The 20939-nt window shown below is 42.4% G+C and overlaps 4 protein-coding genes and 1 pseudogene across 7 annotated transcripts; 2 read left to right on the top strand and 3 right to left on the bottom strand.

The window, feature by feature from the left end:
- The first annotated feature begins 1924 nt into the window (after nucleotides 1–1924).
- Nucleotides 1925–5489, top strand: gjb3 (gap junction protein beta 3). Its single transcript, XM_046412532.1, has 2 exons — nucleotides 1925–2126; nucleotides 2851–5489. The coding sequence occupies exon 2, from the start codon at nucleotides 2921–2923 to the stop codon at nucleotides 3779–3781; it is 861 nt and encodes a 286-aa protein (XP_046268488.1). The 5' UTR covers nucleotides 1925–2126; nucleotides 2851–2920; the 3' UTR covers nucleotides 3782–5489.
- Nucleotides 5490–5795: 306 nt separating this feature from the next.
- On the bottom strand, nucleotides 5796–9309 carry hmgcl (3-hydroxy-3-methylglutaryl-CoA lyase). Of its 2 annotated transcripts, none has more exons than XM_046412530.1 (9): nucleotides 9151–9309; nucleotides 8825–8908; nucleotides 8480–8587; nucleotides 8238–8333; nucleotides 7972–8120; nucleotides 7814–7877; nucleotides 7489–7677; nucleotides 7254–7379; nucleotides 5796–6623 (listed from the first exon to the last, which is right to left on the bottom strand). In XM_046412530.1, the coding sequence occupies exons 1-9, from the start codon at nucleotides 9235–9237 to the stop codon at nucleotides 6522–6524; spliced, it is 1005 nt and encodes a 334-aa protein (XP_046268486.1). In that variant the 5' UTR covers nucleotides 9238–9309; the 3' UTR covers nucleotides 5796–6521. The 2 variants fall into 2 exon arrangements, with proteins under 2 accessions (XP_046268486.1, XP_046268485.1); XM_046412529.1 differs by having other exon boundaries at nucleotides 9142–9298.
- A 620-nt stretch (nucleotides 9310–9929) lies between these two features.
- Nucleotides 9930–14091, bottom strand: zbtb8a (zinc finger and BTB domain containing 8A). 2 transcript variants are annotated; one of them, XM_046412525.1, is made up of 4 exons: nucleotides 13565–14091; nucleotides 11421–12292; nucleotides 11065–11234; nucleotides 9930–10807 (listed from the first exon to the last, which is right to left on the bottom strand). In XM_046412525.1, the coding sequence occupies exons 1-4, from the start codon at nucleotides 13627–13629 to the stop codon at nucleotides 10490–10492; spliced, it is 1425 nt and encodes a 474-aa protein (XP_046268481.1). In that variant the 5' UTR covers nucleotides 13630–14091; the 3' UTR covers nucleotides 9930–10489. The 2 variants fall into 2 exon arrangements, with proteins under 2 accessions (XP_046268481.1, XP_046268482.1); XM_046412526.1 differs by lacking the exon at nucleotides 13565–14091 and adding an exon at nucleotides 13141–13542.
- A 112-nt stretch (nucleotides 14092–14203) lies between these two features.
- On the bottom strand, nucleotides 14204–18028 carry gale (UDP-galactose-4-epimerase). Of its 2 annotated transcripts, none has more exons than XM_046412527.1 (11): nucleotides 17849–18028; nucleotides 16991–17119; nucleotides 16758–16873; nucleotides 16350–16463; nucleotides 15842–16018; nucleotides 15642–15755; nucleotides 15478–15544; nucleotides 15270–15355; nucleotides 15045–15122; nucleotides 14699–14813; nucleotides 14204–14582 (listed from the first exon to the last, which is right to left on the bottom strand). In XM_046412527.1, exons 2-11 carry the CDS (start codon nucleotides 17109–17111, stop codon nucleotides 14518–14520), a joined length of 1053 nt encoding a protein of 350 aa, XP_046268483.1. In that variant the 5' UTR covers nucleotides 17112–17119; nucleotides 17849–18028; the 3' UTR covers nucleotides 14204–14517. The 2 variants fall into 2 exon arrangements, with proteins under 2 accessions (XP_046268483.1, XP_046268484.1); XM_046412528.1 differs by having other exon boundaries at nucleotides 16758–16870; nucleotides 17849–18027.
- Nucleotides 18029–19963: 1935 nt separating this feature from the next.
- LOC124072219 lies at nucleotides 19964–20547 on the top strand (annotated as a pseudogene).
- The last annotated feature ends 392 nt before the right edge of the window (nucleotides 20548–20939 follow it).

Raw genomic sequence — 20939 nt, 5'->3', positions numbered from 1 at the left:
AGACCCTCCCAGTTCTTCTGGGATTGTGTTTGTCTTCTTCTCTCCGTCCTTGCTTTCTCTGTTCCCTGGTACACTTCCTTCCTTTCACAGTATCACCAGTGAAAAGTGATGTGTTTATCCTTTTGTGTTGGTCTGTCTTGTCGTGACTTGCAGCTGGCAGAAGTTGACTCACAGGCGGCATTCCTCCAGGTGTGTCCCAACAGACTGCCTGGACCAGTTCATCTGGAGCCAAGACACAACCCCAAACCCCCACTCGGTTCTTGTCTCGCTCAACTGAACTACCCTTAAGTACTCTTTTAACAACTAGAGTTGTTGTGTCCACATGCCTGGGCTTTATGTCATATCTGAATTTCCTGAAAAGCAGAGCTGGAGTTGATGCCTCTAACAATATCCTGAGAGTTTTAGTTCATAACTGCAAGACTTAGAGATGAAGTGTTTCATTTACAGAAACCAGCAATATAATATCTCTTCACAGCGTTACTTTTCACTGTAGGTGTGAGCCTTGCTTCTTATTTGAACAAAGGCTGAAAGTATATGACTGGTTTATTTATTATTATTTTTATTTGTGTTTTAGCCTGCCATCCATCAGACAATGGAACCACTGTCCGCATTTTGGTTTCACATCAATTTTTTTTTTCAGAAATGTTGACAAAGTGAAAATAAAATAGCAATTCAGCTTAATTATCAGGTGGCCTAAGTTTATAATCTGTGCATGTGGTGTCTCACACAATTACATCGCAAGCTTTTAAAATGGAGGCATAACATCTAGTATGCTGTGCTCAGAAAAGGTTATTGGGTAGTGCGTTCTTAACTTCTTGGAAATGGGATGGGAGCCGTTAGTGTTGTGAGCGTGAAACAAACCCATAGAGAATATGTACTGAGCAGTACAACCTGACTTGACTTGAGATTAGTGGTGTCTGAACAAGTCCTTTATCGTTGATTGTAACGCAGACACAGGATGTCAGTAGTTTGGCATCAGTCTGCAAGAACTGGCAAGCTCTGGTATATTTTTTACTGTGCTTATATTTGATATTCCCTTCAACACTGCTGATCATGGGCTGTTCTCCCCACAGAACGGAGACACAGTGATGCAGTCTGATTGGGAAGAGTAAGAAAACTGAAAAGTTTGGTTGGGAAAGTGTGTGGATGGTGGAGTGGAGACCCAGCTCATGATCTGATAGCGAGGATGAGCTTAGAAGCTCTGCGAGTTTGGAGAGTGTAACAGTGTCATCTGAGTCGAGCTTAGTTTTAAAAAGAATAAAGGAAACACAATACACCTGTTTGGGTGTTGCATAAAAAAAGCAGAAAAACATTAATAGTGTGGGAAATAAATGGAAGAAAGGAAGAATCAGGAAATGTAATAATGCTGAAGGCCTCCCCAACAGCCACTTCTCAGAAAATATGCTGCCTAGAACTTGTAATACCTGCAACAAAAGAAGCTGAGGACGTGCATAACAACAAAAAATGCATTCACCTCAGGGTGTGTCTCTTACATACTGTGTGAAGTAGTTAGAAACACGTTGGGACAGGGAGACACTTCTTCCTGGAATATGAAATATAAAAAAAAGCCTCTAAACACTGTCTAGATGTCTGTGTCTGTCTGTGGTGTGTCCTGGGACACTTTTTGAGTCCTTTCATTTATTGTGCAATTAAACTAAATTTTGTCTAGTTTTCTACAAAGACCCCTCTGTGGTCTCCATGTTGCCAAACTCAAATCACCAAGGCTGTGATTGGTTATCCGGCTCCGGACTTGTTGGATCATGCGTGGCTATCTCTCATTCCTATTCAAGTACCTGGAAATGGTTTCCATGACCTGTGATAACTGTTGTGCAAAAACATTTGATCTGATTTGCCACCTAACACTGGCATGAGTGTGTGTGTGTGTGTGTGAGAGAGAGAGAGAGAGAGAGAGGGAGGAAGGGAAAGAACAACATCTGGGGTAGCTCCAGTCTTCCCTCTTAAACCACACCCACAGACACATTTCTCAACACTGCGCTTCTCTACCTGTCGAAGAGAGCCAATTCTCTCTGTTAAAGGACTAAAACAATATTAAAGCAGCAAGAAATCCGTTGTAAATACATATAGTCGCGTGTCTTTTCAGCTTAAAATGGATTAACACTTCTTTGGTAAGTGGAAAACTCACTGTTATTAACTTATGATGTGACTAAGATGACTTAAGCTTCTTTTATTTTTTTAGTTCGCGTTTCAGCCCGCTGGAAAGGAGTGCTTTCATTTGTGTTACTTCGTTGGCTTTTATACGACAGCCTATGAAACGATAATTAATCACAGCCGGTTGTGGAAGAGTTATATGTCGTAAAAGAGTTAAAGCTCTGAAGAAAATATGCCCAAATAACGCATACAGCCTGTGCGTAAAGGCTGTTTTTTGTAAGACCAGGCATTCGAATAACTAAGGTCTGCACAACATATACATAACAAAAAGCTGAGTATTTACTTTGTTTCTTAAATAAATAACTGGATAAAAGTTTGTGAAGCAGACATGCTGTTTTTTTTTATATTTGAATACAAATATAATAATTAATAACGTTGGTCCAAATTGTTTCTTTCATGAACAAGTTTGCTTGAGGTCTACTCATAACTATGTTATTGTTAGTGGTTGTTCCTGGTAGGGCTGATAAATGAGACCATCGGGAGATGTTTTCACATTAAATCAACTTCGGAAGATAAACTGATTGAGTGAGTTAAAAAAAAGTCAGAGTAAAAGGTTTTTTGTTATTGTAGCCAACTGGGGTTAAGTGTGACACCGCTAACATGGATGTTCACAGCATCAAAGCAGAATATTCAGCAGACAATGAAAACCTGTTCACCCATTCTTCATTCTGCCACATCCAGGTCTGAAGATAAATTACTACCAGCAAGAGAGGAATCACAGAGAAGACATATTTGACTGCCAGCCAAGGACATGGACTGGAAGACCTTCCAAGGCCTCCTCAGTGGGGTGAACAAATACTCGACGGCATTTGGGAGGGTATGGCTGTCTGTGGTGTTCGTGTTCAGGGTGATGGTGTACGTGGTGGCGGCAGAGCGAGTGTGGGGAGATGAGCAGAAGGATTTTGACTGCAACACCAAGCAGCCTGGCTGCCCCAATGTCTGCTACGACCACTTCTTCCCCATCTCCCACATCCGACTGTGGGCCTTGCAGCTCATCTTTGTCACCTGCCCATCCTTAATGGTGGTCATGCACGTGGCATACCGTGATGACCGTGAGCGTAAGTACAAGGCCAAGCATGGTGACAACAATAAGCTGTACATCAACACAGGCAAGAAACATGGTGGTTTGTGGTGGACCTATCTGATCAGCCTTTTTGTAAAGACGGGCATCGAGATCTCCTTCCTGTACATCCTGCACCGTGTCTACGACAGCTTCTACCTTCCAAGATTAGTCAAATGTGAGGTGTCGCCTTGCCCCAACCAGGTAGACTGCTACATTGGCCACCCGACTGAGAAGAAGGTCTTCACCTACTTCATGGTTGGAGCTTCAGCACTCTGCATTGTCCTGAATATCTGCGAGATCATTTATCTCATCTCCAAGCGCATTGTACGCTGTGCAAATAAGATGAAGAGGCACAGTCGGAACGTGGTCATTCATCAAGACAACTGCAACGACAACCCCTTCAACAACTGCAATTCAGCCACATCAAACCCAGAATCGAAGGAAAAGCCTCTACCTGACAAGACTTTGTACAAGTCTGGATACAGACCGGCAGGACTCAAACTTGAAGAAAAGATTCGGGCCTCTGCCCCAAATCTGTCCTGGACTTGATAATTGAAAACAAAGACAAAATCAGGCAGAAGATCAAGTGATCAGTAGAGCTTGGGCTAGAACCCAACAGCAAACCTCAGAAAACAGACTCAGAACTATGAGCCAAACTACACTATGTGTCAGACCCTGGAAGTTGAGTCATCAGCACTGGATTCTTCCTGTGGGCCCCTGTGTCCACATCTAAGACTCTTTTTGAGTGCCTGAACTTTGGTTTCCAAGTCAACATCCACAATATTTACAAATCACTTACAACCAAATTGATTTGTTAATGATATGTGGGTTTCTTTTTTGAATACAATAAACTGTGTGCCTATTCAACTGAACCCCTTCACCCATATTAGAACATTCCAGTGAAGTTTGTCTGTCTTGATGTGATTGGAGTTTTGACACGGCAGGGCAAGGACCTGAAACACTGCACACAAGAAGGTAGGACACACCTGGCAGAGGTATTCACCCTCCCTGCCAGTGTCTACAGTGGTGTGTCAGGGTGTTCTGTTGTCACTGAGGCCCCCTGATGCACATTTCAGTGGTCTCTTTTATTATTTATAAGGTCTGGTGTCAGGGATCTAGTGGCCTCTAGTGGGGTGGTTGAACCAGCTGGACAGCCCCTGTTTCACCATCCACTATAGTGGCTGCTAAAAACACAAAAGGTCTTCTTCAGAGCCAGTGTTTGGTTTGTCCCTTCTGGGCTGCTGTAGAAACATATCGGTGGAACATGGCAAACTTCGTGGAAGAGGACCCCAGGCCCTCTACAGATATGAAAGATTTACTCTAAGTCGGTGAAGACACAGTGATTCTTAGCTTCAGGTGAATGTACAAATTTATGAGTATTATATTCAATTTCTGACCTTAAATCCTACATACTAGCCCTTTAAGTCAGTTGAACTCATACCTTCGTCACAATTTGCTGTACTGCTGACCTCAAGTCATCTGAGAAGGGTAAACAATTCTGCAGAATGTGGACACTCCAAAGTCACGAGTTATGAGTTAGTCAAGTTATGAATAAGTAATACTTGGTCCAAAATGAGTGTTTTAACTGCATTTATTTTCTCATATGAGATTCAATACTACAACATACTACATATATCATCGGTCTGTCTCTTTAACTAAAGCCCTGGCAGGCATATGCTTGGTCTCAGGTTTATGCTGCACAGCCACACGCTGCACATAGACTTCCTGTGTTTTAACATGCTTGTACACAAACTCACCTCATCCAAGGCCACTGTTGATTAAAATAAGGCAAAAGGAATGCTGCTGTTTAATTCTGTGTTGTCAGAGCTGAAGCACAGTGGAGGAGGTGGGAGAAAGTTTGGACCAAGAGATGGCTCATTAAAATATTAAGAATTTTTGAGTCCCTAATTGTCCACTGTGGACATCAGGTGGAAATGTCTTTTCTGCACTTGTTTGTATTGTGTAATTTTTTTTATACATTTAAATGTATTAAATCTATTAAAAAATGTGTTTCTGTTTAGTGTTTTAACAGTAAGAACTTCACATTGATGCAGTGTTAATTTCATTTCTGGCATGTGGTTTGTATTTGAGAAATTATTTCAGATTTATATACCGTTAAGTAATAATTGATACTGTGGGACAAACACTAGCTTTCTAAACAAACTTAAGTTGCTGCCTTAAGACAGTACAAACATTTTGTCCTCACATTCCCCTACTGTCTGATCATTATTATTATTAAAGTAGATTTTTTTCCATTGCTGTTGATGATGTTTCTTACTAACCATCACCAGGCCCCTTGACTTATATTAACAGTTTGACTTTGCTATGAGTCATCGTGACATGTTATTTTCCTGTCTTTGATACATAATGCATGTTTCTAAGTATTGCAAAGGCCTGCAGTAAGAATCTCAGTATGCCTGTCAGACTTGTCAGTCTGGTTTTTTTAAGGTGCGGCAAAGGAAAGAGTTTGTGTTTATTCTGAATCATTTCCACGGTGCAAACTCAAAAATAGCTATGGACTTTGTAAAAGATGAGCTGAATGAAGAATGGTGACTTGGTGACATGTTATTGAAGAAATAATGTTTATTTTAAAACTTTACAGTCTTTTTGGGTACATACAAGTTAAATCTGAAGACAAGCATTTAAAAATAAATACTTAAACATATAGTACAACTAAAACTTTAAATTTAAAAATCTATTTTAAAATCAGTGGAATACAGCACATCAACATTTTCCCCAAGCCAGTACAATGCCCAAGTTCATGAAGACTGATTTTCCATAGATGCTCCCTATACGTAATTCATTTGAAGACAGTGATCACTGCATACATCAGACGATAGAAGTCAAAACAACACTTCTGCCTGTGCTTGACATCAACAGTGAGTTTATCATTCCCTAGGACATTTTTACTGGTTAATTTATTATTCTAGACAAAGTCTGTGCTTCATGTTGGTGTAACCACTGTCCAGAAAGTAATGTAAGCACGCTATTAAAGAAACAGGTGAAGGCATGGCTTTTGATCAGTAGGATCTGAATGATTAGACTGACTTTACATAAGGCACCGTTCCAGCTATGCTATCATGTAGCAAGGATCTAATCAGAGATTTTCCTCTGAAACAAAAGGAGGGGTCTGCCCTGTCCAAATCTTTAAGCAATATTCTCATATCACCAGAGGATGAATCAAACCAAAATTGAAATGGGGTGAACAGAACACACAGAAGATGGCGATTCCATTTTACTTGATTATGTAGTGTATAGTCTGTAACAGAGCCCATAGTTAGACTTCTGTCTACAGTTTGCAAGTGGCCTGTGCCACTTTGGAGTTGGTCTTTCTGTTGAGGGCTCGACAGATGAAAGCGCCAGCATCCATCAGCCTTGAGAGGTCCACTCCCTAGGAAAAGGACAGAAAGTCAGAGGTTCAAACTTGAGAGTGCTCACATCATACACAGTATTTATGACTACATGCTAAATTATGACAGGGTAGAACATTATGCAAAGCGTGGTGCATTTCATTCATGAAAGAGCACTTTGTCCTCATAAGAAAAAATAGAAAGTATAAAAAAATAAACAATACTTCATACATACATACATACATACATACATACATACTCTTTCCTCCGATAAAAACCATCATAGATAAAAATAATAATATTAATTCTGACAGCAAAAATAGTATAGTATATGTGAAATGACCCCCCCCCCAAAAAAAATAAAAAAAATCGATATCCTCATATAGATTTTCTATATCCCTGTTATCTAGTTGAACCATTGTACAGCAGTTTGTTCGCTGTGTACAAAACTTCTAAATAATTACTTTTTAGCAAACAACATAAAAGCATGAAAGACCATTCAGAAACAAAGAGTGGTCCTCTCAACCATCTGACTGTTTACAATCAAGTTTCTGTGGTAGGCAAAACTTTTGAACAGTAATACGCAAGCAAGAGCAGCAGCTTGAATCGCTAATATAGACAAATTAAAAGACAAGGGAGGCAAAAGGGAAAGAAAACGTGTGACTTCTTACTGTCTGAATCCCAAGTCCGTGCAGCATATAGACTACATCTTCAGTAGCAACATTCCCAGAAGCCCCCTGGGCATAGGGACAGCCGCCCAGTCCGGCTACTGACGAGTCTACCACACTGATTCCCATCTGCAAAATAAAGGAGATGTTTACGTTGAAACTAATAGAGTTAACACTGTACTAACAATAGATCACCTTCATGCACACTCCACACCCTCTGCATTTTTCAAACATTGACCTGTAAGGCAACAAGGATGTTAGCCAGGGCCTGGCCGTAGGTATCGTGGCAGTGCACTGCCAAGGCACTGACTGGCACCTCCCTGCTCACCGCCTCCAGCATTTCACTCATGCTACCTGGAGTCCCCACTCCAATAGTGTCACCGAGGGAGATCTCATAGCAGCCCATGGAGTACAGACGCTTAGCTACCTGCAAGAGAAGAGACTAAGTTTGAGCTGGCTGCATGGGTGACACTGCTTATGTTGTATTTATGTGGTTGTTGAAGGATTATAAATTCATTTCTGCCAGTTTATGTAACATAAACAGGTATAAAGCGAGAACTCACATGTGCAACTTTTTCAGGTGCCACTTTACCTTCATAAGGACATCCAAGAACACATGACACATAACTGTGGTGACAAGAAACACAGATGAAAAATCAAACTCTATAATTCTGACGATTTACACATTTGTTGACAGTCAAGAGCAAGCCAGTAATCCTACCCCCTAACTAGCACACCAGCCTCTTTGGCTGCCTTCACAACCTCGTCGAAGCGCTGTAAACTCTCATCCACTGAGCAGTTTATGTTCTTTTTACTGAACAGCTCCGATGCAGCACCAAATATGGCTACCTCTGAGGCTCCTGCCTTCACCTGTATTAAATAAGAGCAAAGAAACAACATTTTGAGTGAAACATTTAGACACTGGATAAACAGCATGTCTACATAACTGCTGGGAAAGTTTGTTGGATTGGAATGCTTGACACCTACAGCAGCCTGGAAACCCTTGAGGTTGGGGGCGAGGACAGGGTAAGACACTCCAGGTCTCCTAGAGATCCCCTTCATCACCTCCACCTGGTCCGCCATCTAAAATTTGGACAAAAAAGGACAGAAACCAATTTATGCAGGAGAAAACGAGCCACTTCCTCTCCTATACGCTGCAGTTTCTGTACCGACCTCAGTGGGGCGTGTCAGTACTTTTCATATGAATTGTTTGTAGACAACAAACTCACCTGGGGAACCCATTTTGGAGATACAAAGCTGGTGGCCTCGATGACTGGCAGCCCAGATGCAGACAACATGTCAATCAGATGAATTTTTGTCTCTGTCGGCACTACAGTCTGGTAGGGGAAGCAATAATGTAACAAGATGAGAAACACAAAACGCTGACAAAAATGCATGGCTGCGATTGTTTTTCCTGGTGACGCAGCACATGAGCTATGCACCTGCCCAGGCTCAGCACAATACTGATGGTTAAAAACAGAGCGTTCTGAGCGGTGTTAACGTTAGGCTGAGGAATTTCCCAGTTATAAAAGCTGGTGTATAATTATGTCGTTATTGTTTTTACATAACTTTACCTTTTCATTCTGAAGGCCATCTCTGGGTCCCACCTCCACTATCTTCACCTTTTCTGGAAGTCTTTGGCCCCCTCTTACACCAGCCTACACACACACACACACACACACACATTTAACGAAGTAAAAGTAGCTGTAACGTTACATGTTCGTGTTAAATTACAAATAGCTGGCGCTCTAAGCCAGCAGTCAACAAGCAAACGTATTCAGCTTAGTCGTAGGGGATGCTAACTGCTAGCTGACTAGCAGGGATGTGCGGGCTACCAGCTAAAACTCGCACAATACAACCTACTGAAAGGTAACAGCACAAAGAAACTCACTGCTTGCACCTTTGATGCGGAGCTAAACGCCAGATACTGCTGACCCATTGAAGAACTTAAAGTGCTTCTGTTGACAAGCCTCATAACTGCCGCCATGTTGGTCCAGCCTCCAGAGTGACGTCACTTCTTCCGCAGCTGGGGAGGACAGGAGCGCTCACAGGATCTAAAAGCTCCTCAGGGGCGCCATCTGTACACCGGCAATCTGCACTGAAAGAATATCTCAGAATATTTCGAAAATTTAAGATACTAATACGGGTTAAGCTACCATTACCACAAAAGTCCTATGTACCCAAGAAAGTTTGAGAAATATGTTTTAAATTTTTCGTAATCTGTACCCTATTGATGTTCTCTGATGCTTCCTCTGATGCTACTTGACTGCAAAAAAGTTATTTTCAAGTTTAAAAGCATAATTTAAAGCTTTTTGAAAAAAAATGTCGTGAATGCAAAGACACCACAATTAATTTTAATGCATTTTTCAAATTTTATTGGAAATGTTCTTATACACAAATGTCATTTTTTAAAAAGATGAATACCTGTGTTACTGTTTCCCTTGAAGACATTACATAGTGGTATTTGGTAAACTCCAAAATTAATTGTAAACAAAGTACATATGCAGGCGGGCATTGCCCATGTACATAATTAAATGTTATAGCTGCCTTTTGACAACACAGACTGTCTTATTATTTTTCTCTCATTACTTTTGTTAATACAATTTCCTCTTACAAGACTTGATTCTAATTTCCACTTACACTGAAACAGACAACGAGTGAAAGACACAGACACCGGAATGTATAAAAATATCTTTAATGTGTCAAAAAGTAAAAAAAACAAAAACAAAACAACATAACAAATAAATAATAATTGGCTTCATATCATAGTGCATATCATAATCAAACGCAATCAGCATGAGCACTGCAGCTGTGAGACACTGATTCTGCTCTTAACTTTACCTACAGGAAGTAGGGAAAGAGCAGAGTCATTATTATGTCTTTGTCAACTCGTTTTACTCAAATGCAAGCTTTTATCAAAGTACACAGTCTCAAAAAGTAACAAAGATGTTCTTTCATGCATGAAAAAAGATATCTTTGAAAGAGCAGAATTGGAACAAAGGAAACACTGAATATGCATGCTTTGGATACTGCATATCTTTATGAGGGTTAACAAAAAGCATTCCATGTTGTCACAAAAGTCAACATTCCCATTGAAAGTAAAGATTAATCAGTCGCATTGAACTAATAGACAACTAATATATCATAAATGTGTGTATTTACATCAGTGGATCACATATATTATGCAGAAATACTCTCGCATGGCTTCAGCACACACACACACACACTTTGGTTCCATTTCACTGCAGCTCCTCGTCACTGTCATCCACTTGCTGGATGATGAGGTCGGCACCCGAGTCTTCAGCCAGGTCGTCGTCGTCGGTTACCATCCAGCTCCTCTTGGTGTCCCCTTCTTCCTCCCCATCCACTCCCAGTAACAGGGCCGGCACCTCATTGGTTCCTTCTAGACTGTCTATGGGGATATTGTCACAACCCACTTCCTGGATGCATGCAGTGCACATGCGGTAGCGTCGTGTGCCCTCACACACCACATGCCCAGTGTCCTCTGTCACCTGACACTTACACTTTCTGCACACCAGCTTCCTGGCCTGATGGATCTGTGGAGAAACAAGAAACATAAATGCCAAAAATAGGAATGTAAATATGTTTAGTACTGGTTAAGTTACTGCGTGGGGGTGTGTAGGTGGTTGTGAACACTGATCTACCTAACACAACAAAGCATCTTTTGTTTTTTCAATGGCGCAGCCTGAAAGCTTGATCACTATCTCTGTGTTTCTGAAGCTGGCTTGAAACTACCAATTATAAATGACAGAACTTGATGTTTAGGTTTAGGTTCGGTTTTAAACAAACCTACCGTTTCAAAATGACTCCGAAGATGCTCCAGACGAGTGAAGCGTTTATTGCAGGCCTGACAGGGGTACGGCCTCTCCCCAGTGTGACAGCGCAAGTGACGCTTCAGGTCTGCCTTCCTCTTCACTGTGTGAGTGCAAAAGGGGCACTTGAAGCGCATTATAGGGTTGGAGTCTGCAAAGAGGAAGAGAAACTGTTTCAGCTATTTTGCTTATATCCTGAATATCACTATTTTTGGCAACTGTTGATGGCTACAATCACGCCAGTCTGTTTATGATGAAGTATGTAATTTCTTTTCTCACTTCTCTAAAGATAAAAGAACTATTGATTTTCTATTCTCTCACATAAAGTCCAACTCGCCTTTATTAAAGTGTTCAATAACCCCCACAATAGATGGGAGAGTAGCATACAGCTCCTCTGCCTTCTCAGCCTTTTGTGTCCTCGCCTCCTGGATGTCCAAATCTTCGTGCTGGTTGGAGCGATTGCTGGGTGCTCTTCTCTTGGTTCCCCCTTTACCTCTCCGGCGCTCTGATCCGGGCAAGGTGTACAAAGGGTCGTGAGGGTCCTGCAGGTCCTCTGCCTCTGTGTTTAGCTCATTAGCAGGGCTGCTCGGGTTAGTGTTCAGGGCTGAGGCAGATGCGTCCTGGTCTGAGTCCTTCCCCATAAAGGCGGACTGGGATCTGGAGTTGTCCCGCGTCCAGAGTGCTGGCGGTGGGCTCACAGAGCTGGGGCCTTGCTGCTGCTGCTCTGCAGTCTCTTCTGCTGCTCCGCTGGTGAAACTGCAGGTCTCAGACAAGCTGAGGCATCGGTCGCTGTCTTCGTCTTTCACACTGATGTCCAAGGAGGATTTGATGAAGTTCTTGCAGTAGTTGATGACGTTGTTCATCTGCAAGTAGCTGGCTGCAGACATCACCTCAATCACATTGTGACTGGAGAGGTCCAGCTGGCCGGAGTAGATGAAATCCAGGATGACGGTGAACGTCTCTGGGCTGAAGACATCGAAGGTGGCGTTGACAGAATCAGACAGTCCCTCGGGACCCTGGGACAGCAGCATGCGGAAGTAGCCACTGCTGGCGAACAGGACATTGCGGTGGGCCCTGAAGAGCTGGCCCTCAACCAGCACGCTGCAGTCACAGAAAAGCTCCTGTCGGCGCTGTTGGTTGAGCTGCTTCAGCAGGTTGCTTTGGTGAGCCACTGTGATGTCAGCGGTGTTGAACCACCTCTGAGGCTGCCTGCAGGAGACAACATGACAGAACTCAGGCTGGCTGCGTACGCTGCATAGACCGACTTGTTCTGCGAGGAAATAGTAAAACACAGAGGCCTTGCAGACACTCATTACTGAAACTGAGACACTTTCATCATCATGATCCTGAATTAACAGTCTAAATGTATGAGCCTGTATGCATACCTAACGTATAATGTGACTTTTACATATTAAGGAAGAACACATGCACTCCTGAAGTATCATTCATGGGACATCTGATCTTATGACTGTCAGATTGCCTTAATAAATGTTTATGCTACAGACCCAGGATATTTACTGCGGGTCACACCAAAAGCACAGCAGTGACACTCCACTGATGTAGCTGTCAATTTCACCCTCTGTCTTTGTTTCTGCACTGGACCATCTCCAGCTCCGCAGGCGACCCGCCCACCCGGACTTCATTGAGCATTGTGATTGGCTGGACGAGCCTTCAATCAAAATCTTCTTCTAATGGGCTACACCCGACTCCAGTCAGAGAGCATCGGGTGACAAAACCCTGTAATCATGCCTGTGGGAAGCTTAAACGCGCATGAAATCTTGGATGTTACCAACACACCAGACTGATGGGAGGAGAAAATAAAACACTGTACCCGGACATGCCTTCCAAGGGGAGAAAAAAATGTCGCAACCTCATTTGCAGAATAGTTCTTCTTCTACCCTATTTACCATCCTCGTGTAGACTCTGAATTACACGCATTCATTTTTAATTATGTGATGCTTACTGACAGGCTCCACGGCGCCCGATAACCCACGGTGCAACGCCCGCCCGCAAGACTCTATAGTGCTCCTCATGTCACACGAAATCAAGTCTAATACCTTAGCAGAGCTATTCTCCGACAATTCAGACATCGGCCGACCTACAAAACGACACGAGAGTACTGCAGTCCTGCGAGGGAAAAGCGGGCAGCGGCGCACCAGAGCAGCCCAGTCTGTCCTGGAGCGACGCCCACTTCAGGCTCCAGCCAGCACACAATAGAAAAATAGACACAAACCTCCAGCAACTGAGCGTGCTGCGAGCTGATAAATAAACATGTGAGCATAGAGGGGATAAGACGCGCTAAAACGCCCGTTTTCCTCATGACCACCCCCACTTCTCGCCGGAGGTCCGGAGCGCAAGCGAGCAGCGGGGAGGATTTGCCTGCTGCCCAAACCCAGCGACTCTTTCCCAGGCGTGAGGTGTCGGCAGGACCCGCTTACGCCCTGCACCGTGATACCCCTGACAAAATCCATCGATACTCACTGGTGACTTGATTCACCCGGCGCCCGATAGAGTCTACTCGCCCCCAAGTCCGCCACCATATCCATTTTTTTTATTATTTTTGCCTTTTTCCCTTTGCTTCTCTTTTTTTCTCGTCCGGGGTCCACAGTCAGGCACTTCCTGCTCAGCCCTAAAGACCGAAACCCGGCTAGATCGACTGGAGCGCTGTGCTGACGTGGGTGTTTATTAACTGGGTGCCCGGGGGTTCAAGGAGCCATTTAAAGCCCTAGCGCCTCGTTTAAATGTACTGTTTGAGCAGGTTATTAACACCAAACACCGAAAATCCCAGCCATATGAAATCCAGCAACATTAATACAATAATTCCTTCATGCCCAAAACCCTCAACTGACCTTAACATATTTGTAGATTTCTTCCTTCTGTTTTGGCATCACTTGACATTCCTGAAGGCATTTGTAACGTTCCTCTGTGGTTCAGAGGTGACTTCACAGCAGGCTCATCATAATTACAGGTGAATGCATCTTTCCCTCCAATATTCATGAGGGTTTGTCTCTCAAAGATTGGATTTCGCAATGTAGTCAACTCTGTAACATCACAACCCATTTCACAATCATCTGAAACAGCTCAGTTTCACAATGGAGTTGAAATGAAGGCTTCATCTTCCTCAGTAAGAAAATTAATTTATTCTTTCATTGTTATGGCTTGCAGATCAATACATTAATAGATTAAATATCAATTGTGAATCTGAAATAACAACACACAGCACCCAAAAAGACATTTTTTATACATTTCTTCAAATCAGTTTGAGAATAAGATAACCATGAGTATATAACAAATAGAAAATTACAGGTGATAAAAAGTAAAACATTCAGCTCCCTTGAATGTTTTATCATTTGTTTATGTGATAAGCAAAAATGAGAAAGTTGTTGATTTGCTTTGGCCAGGTGATTTAGAAGACACAAAAGGCTGGAGTTGCATCAAGAGGTTGTGCCATTACAAAATCCTGTTGGATTCATGGACTGCCAGCGCCACAGATCCTCACCTGCACAGGTACAAGAAAAACATCAGCATATTATGGGGAAACATTTCACATCAAATACATGCTGAAGAGACTCGGATGATATTGAGAAATAATTTTCGTAGCACAGCAGTCCTTACACATTCTTTCCAGGTCAAAGTCGGCCTTCCAGGTCAGTTCGGTCTCAGCTAGACGAGGGTCAGCGAAGCATGACGCTATGTCTCCTTCCCTACGTGGGGCAATTTTGTACAGGATCTATGGAGAGGACAGATTAAGCAAACATTATTAAAAAATGATGGTGGATTAACCTGAAAAAATGTGGATCAGAGACTGGATACCATCATTGTCAGTTGAGGTTGGTGGGTTAGGGATGACATAATGTGGTCACTACTCCAAGTTACTTCAGTTACTCTCAGGTGACACAATGCAATCACACCACATGAAGACAATTTACTTGGCAGACAAAAGAGCTCTTCTGTCACTCACCTCCCTGCCTGATGCCTTCTCCATGGCTTTCACCATCTGCAGCACAGAGTAGCCTCTCCCTGTTCCCAGGTTGTAAACCTTACAGACACAATAATGCACACATGCCCAGCACTCCCATAAATATCTCAAAAATCTGAGCGCACACTGAAGCAGACTGACTGAAATGAATGACAGAATGACTGAAAACATGTTTCAAAGTGTGTTTTCTTCTCGTCTCATCCATACCTTGCACCCACAGTCGTCCTTCAGCTTCTTCAGAGCTGCTATGTGTCCCTTTGCCAGATCTACAACGTGGATATAATCTCGCACACCTTGAAAGAGTAAAATAAATTAAAATTTTAATAAAGACATGCTGTGGCGCTTTACTTGTCATTAAGAGAATTCTGCCCAAAAGAACCCAAAAAATTTAAACTGTGCACTGCAATTTACTTACCTGTCCCATCAAGTGTGTCATAGTCATTCCCAAACACACTGAGGTACTTTCTTCTCCCAATGGCAACCTAAGAGGGAGTTAAATTTAGCAAAGCAAATGACACACAGAGGAATAAACACTGCATGCTCTGATCTAGCTGTGTACTGGTCAGACAGTTCCTGTACCTGGGCGACATATGGCAGCAGGTTATTGGGAATCCCCTGAGGGTCCTCTCCTATCAGGCCAGAGGAATGAGCTCCAATTGGGTTGAAATAGCGCAGCAGCACTGCATTCCAGTTCTGATCATACCAAAGGCAACAATGAGATATCATGCATACTGCGTATGTGTGCATCTGTGAATGTCTTTCTGCCTCATCATCAGTACCTTCTCAGCTTTACAGTGGTCCTTGATCATCTCCTCGATAAAGAACTTGGTCTTGCCGTAGGGGTTGGTGCAGCCGCCCACGGGGTGCTGCTCGTTGATGGGAAGGTGCTGAGGGTCTCCGTACACCGTTGCTGAGCTGCTGAAGACCAGATTGTGCACCCTGTGAGCCTGCATCACCTGGTACACATGCAGATGCAAACAAACACGGCACACGCATACGGTCAGCGGCCAGTGAGGTAGCAATCTAAAGCAGCTCTCACACACACTTCAAGAATAAGCATAAACGCAGAGTTTAGGGCACAGTGAGATCCACAGATTAAAGGTTAGGATGGGTGCAGTGTTAGAAACAGCCAACTCAGTATCAAATGAACACACACTGTCATGCACTCAGCGAATAAAGATGAAGATTCATGCAAATATTGATCAGTTCAGAGGGATGGCTGGAATGAAGGCTGCAGATTTAATGGAGGACATGCTACATCACATCAAATGAAAACATAAAACTGACCTCAAGCAGGTTCATGGAAGCAGTGAGGTTGACTCTATAGTAGCGTAATGGCTGCTCCACTGACTCCCCAACAGCCTTCAGGCCTGCAAAGTGCATCACTGCACTGAAAGAATGCTGCAACACAGACAGGCATATAGTCCTGTGTAAGGGGTATGACTGATATGGAAAGACTTTCTATAACTAATATGCATAAACAGTCTGATAGCATTATATCATGCAACCTATTTTCAATGCTATCTGAGAATATACGGCGGCCAGCAAGGACATTTTTGGGTAAAAAACAAACAAAAACAGTCTATAAAAATGTGGGATTATTTTATTGGCAAAAAGTTTTTTTTTTATCTATCAAAGACCAGCATTTATTCAATAACATTTATTTTAGTCAATCAAATGCATTAACTTTCTGACCTTCTTGAAGAGTTTTTCCAGTCCAGGTTTGTCCAAAAGATCCAGTTCATGAAACTCAATGCTGGTGTCCAGGAGCTTCTCTATCCTACGTATGCTCTCTGGCATGCCACCTTCTCCTCCATTGACAATAGGAAGTGGCACCCACACACACACAGACACACACACACACACACCTGATATGAGCATCACTGCACTAAACACAATCATCCTGTGTTTCCAGTTGGATAGCTTACCTCTCACAGCGTTACTTAGGTTATCTACTACAACTGGCTGGTAACCTGCTTCGATGAGCTCCACCACACAGTGACTCCCAATGTAGCCCGCTCCACCTGTGACAAGCACCTTCTCTGCCATCCTCTGACCTGTCAAATGCAACACACAGTCTAGTACATGCAATCAAAATCCTCTCGTGGTTATTACATCAGAGTTGGCGTTCTGTGGTTGTCGCTGCGACAGAGGCAATGTGATTTGAGAACCACACTCAAGACGGGATCTTAAGAAACAGGATACACTTTTGTCTGAGCCCCTTTGAGCACACCTGAGAACTTTGTGAGCCAAGCTGACAGATTCATGACCTGCCCATATTGTCCCACGTCAGCAGATCCAAGCCTTAACCTGTCTGACCACATAAACAATTACAGTGCTGGCAGGATGAAGAAACTTCATGGCTATTTTTGTAAGATATGCTGAGGCTGTAGCTACTTGTACACAACATAATAAAGGTTTTATAATTTAATTCTATTCATATTCAAAATTATTGCCATGAACACACGTGAATGCTGCATGGAAATAGTTTGCTCATGTCACTACATGCCATCCAGCCTACATCCATAACACTCGTCTAATTTTCCCTTTGCTCTATTTTATTCTATGCATATTTTTTATTCTGGGCTTTTCAGACCAGACAATACAACACAAACAAACTGATTAATAAAGCTCTGTGTCTAACTTTAGCCGAAATCCAGTTTCTAGTTCCACTCAAGGCTAAATCAAAGTCTAACCCAGCGAGCAAAGGTATAACTTATTTGACAAACTGTCAAATGAAACCACATCGTACTGAATGACTGAGGTTGTCAATGAAAAAGACTTACTGTTTGCCGATATCAAAGTGAATTGTAGTAATTGTTGAGTGTCTTGATAAACCTGGTCAGGAGAAGCAGGAAAAGTGTGAGTGCGAAGAATGAACGAATGTTTAGCTGTTAGTTCATTTACTGAAGTTTCCCTTCTTTCCTTTAGACGTTTCTTTACTTCCTGTGAAACGTGGAACAGAGTTAAGTCAATTATTGGCGCATAACATCCTCTGTCTGTTATTTCAAAATAAAAGCGCAAGCGTGTATAACTTTGCGCCGTTCATCATTAAATTCACTTCCTTTTAAATTGTGATCCAAATCAACTGATCAATGGGTGATGTAATGCCTTGTATGATAGCTACAGCCGCCGATAAGCGTGTTTAAGTCTTGCCATAACTCAACGTTGATTTTTATTTTGAAGTACAAAACGAATTCACACTATACATTATCGCTGCCTTCACGGTCCTTCTAAAAGGTCTCTGCCGTAGTACGTGTGCGCCTCTCAGGCCATGACGTCAGACAACGCTCCAACAAAGCCACTCCTTTGACCATTCACACAGGGAGGTGACTGTGCTGTGCATCCACCTGTGGGCGCGATCTCAAACATACTGGATGCCAAATGGAAAAGTGCCACGTTACTTAGAAAGGAAATCCAGGCTGTAAAACTTTACACAGAAATGTAAGTCCGAGTTTAGTAAACTAACTGGGCCTGGCCAAACACAACAACTCAGCAATCAGCAATGAAAGCAGCACATATGTGTTTATATTATTAAATACATAAAGACAGGGACCAGATCTACACTGTAATACTGGTATCCATAAACATTTATCATTACATCATGAAGCATTTCACTGCACAATGTAGACATGTGCTTAGTATCTGGCAAATAAAATAAAATATGATGTAAATAAACCAACCAACATGCAATAAAACACTAACAACATGGCAATACAATATTTATGATATTAATTCCTTAATCTGTGAAGCTGCTGTATGAGGACCAAGCCTCAAAAGTTTCCTGATTGGCCCCATATATTCAGCAATGCAACATTCTGTATAAATAATATCTGGCGATGTAGGTTTCTAGAAAATAAGATCCTATATGGAAATCTATTTGCATAATTGCATTATTTATCAAGTGGTGTAAAAGTGACAATGTATTGTATAAGTACTTCAACACACACACACACACACACACACACACACACACACACACACACACACACACTAGCACAAACACTTTATACCTTATTTGGAGAAACGTTAATCTAATACCTAAGCCTATATATAATAGTTATATATATAGTTTTTCTTAAAATGAATTGCTTATTTTTCCCCACATTTTCACATATTTTCTATTTAGAGAGACAAATGCTCATAATAGAAATCATCATGAAATCATCAGAAAATGTTTCCAAACCCAGGAATGTCACACCACAGCATGAGATGGAGAGTTTCGAAAACAGAGCTGTATTTTCTGTTAACTTCAGATCCTTGTATGCTGAATAATGCATGTGAAATACATATTGGGATCATTATGTTCTTACCACAGGCAGTTGTTGGTTTCCCTTGCATTTCGATGAAGTGTAGTTTTAGCAGGATTTTTTTAAAATATCCTGTGCCATTTCTGAAGCCTATTTGCCTTTCCTGCCATGCCCAGAGATGCTGGCACATGAAGAAAGGCAGTAGAGTTTGGAGGGAGGAAGGATGAGACAGTCGAATACCTTAGAGATGGAGAGAGATGAGAGAAGTTTGCTTGCTTCATTCACTGCTATTGCTGTCTCTTTGTTAGAAAGGATCTGAAGCCGATAAAGAAATCTCAAGGGGGAAACCAAAATAGCAAAACAATTCATCAGGGCTATATAGTAATAATAATAACAAATACCAGACCAATTTCGAAAAGGACAAAGGAGAGTAGAAGAGAAGAGACAGAAGATAACATCTGGACCTCAGAGGAAGAGCAACATGTGACTATTTGGCTGTCAGAGAACAGCAGACAATTAGGTCTACTCCTGTCACAAAATTGCTTCACATTGTAAGCATTTTAGAGTTTCATTTTGTTTCTGTGTGTTTTCAAATTATTTGATCAGGCAGATATTTGTGTTTGACTTTGTGTGCTGATGCAGGTCAGCAGCATGACTCAGCTTTGCCTGTGTGTCTGTATATGCACGAGCATATGGCTCCATGCTTCCCTTGGGTTGCCTCGGCACCGTGGGTGGCTGCAGCTCTGGGAGGAGGGCGAGGGCTGCAGGGTGTGCAGCCAGGACCTCTGCCCCCCCCCCCCGACAGTCACAGACGAACATCCTGTGAGCCCCACGCTCAGAAGTTCTACAACTGCTGTGGAGAAGGTCTGATCTGCCAAAGGGAGGACACATGGCTGATCCAGTGCTAAGTGTGTGTCCTCTAGGGTCTTCTATGCGACTCAGAGGGGTGGACCTGCCCAAATGTGTGCCAGATGAGAGAGGCTGCCAGCCGCCGCAAACACAACCTTCTAGCACAATGGAAGAGGACTCTGTAACTGTGGTTACTGCACTCTTTTCTTACATATACAATCAGTTCAGGAAAGTTAATATTTTTAAGATTTCAGTGCATGTGTATAGTTGTCTTGATAGGGGTCTTTTCTTCTGCCTACCCTCCTCTGAACCTCAGTTAGAGGAAGACAGGGAGTGACACCTTCCTACCTGGAGATGATCCTCACATCTCTGTGCAGGTTCACTAAGAACTTCAGTTATTAGTTATAAAGATGTTTGTGATTAAAGGGGCATTCCCCTGATTTTACATATGAAGTTGATTCATCATGAGCAGTACTACTCACTACTAGGAGTCTGTGAAAATAGATGTAAAATATTTTCTCTGACTCTGGCATGAGCTTTCCCAAGTCAGAAAACAGAACCCCGAAGGTCTCATAAAAGACACAATAAAATACATTAAAATGATTTTGACCCCTCTGGTTTTAACCTGTCTTTTGTGTTTTAACATCTTTTGTATCTTTAATCTGTGTCTTAACATGAATCCAGGTGGTGGATGTTTTGGGGGTTTTTTTTGGTGTTGCATAGTTGAGATGAACATATACAGTGACTATTATTATCACAGTTTATGTTCAAAGACTGC

This window comes from Scatophagus argus, chromosome 15, assembly GCF_020382885.2.
Source record: "Scatophagus argus isolate fScaArg1 chromosome 15, fScaArg1.pri, whole genome shotgun sequence".
NCBI classification, from domain to species: Eukaryota; Metazoa; Chordata; class Actinopteri; family Scatophagidae; genus Scatophagus; species Scatophagus argus.
The sequence above is the reverse complement of the archived record's forward strand: the minus strand, read 5'-3'. Positions and strand labels throughout refer to the sequence as shown.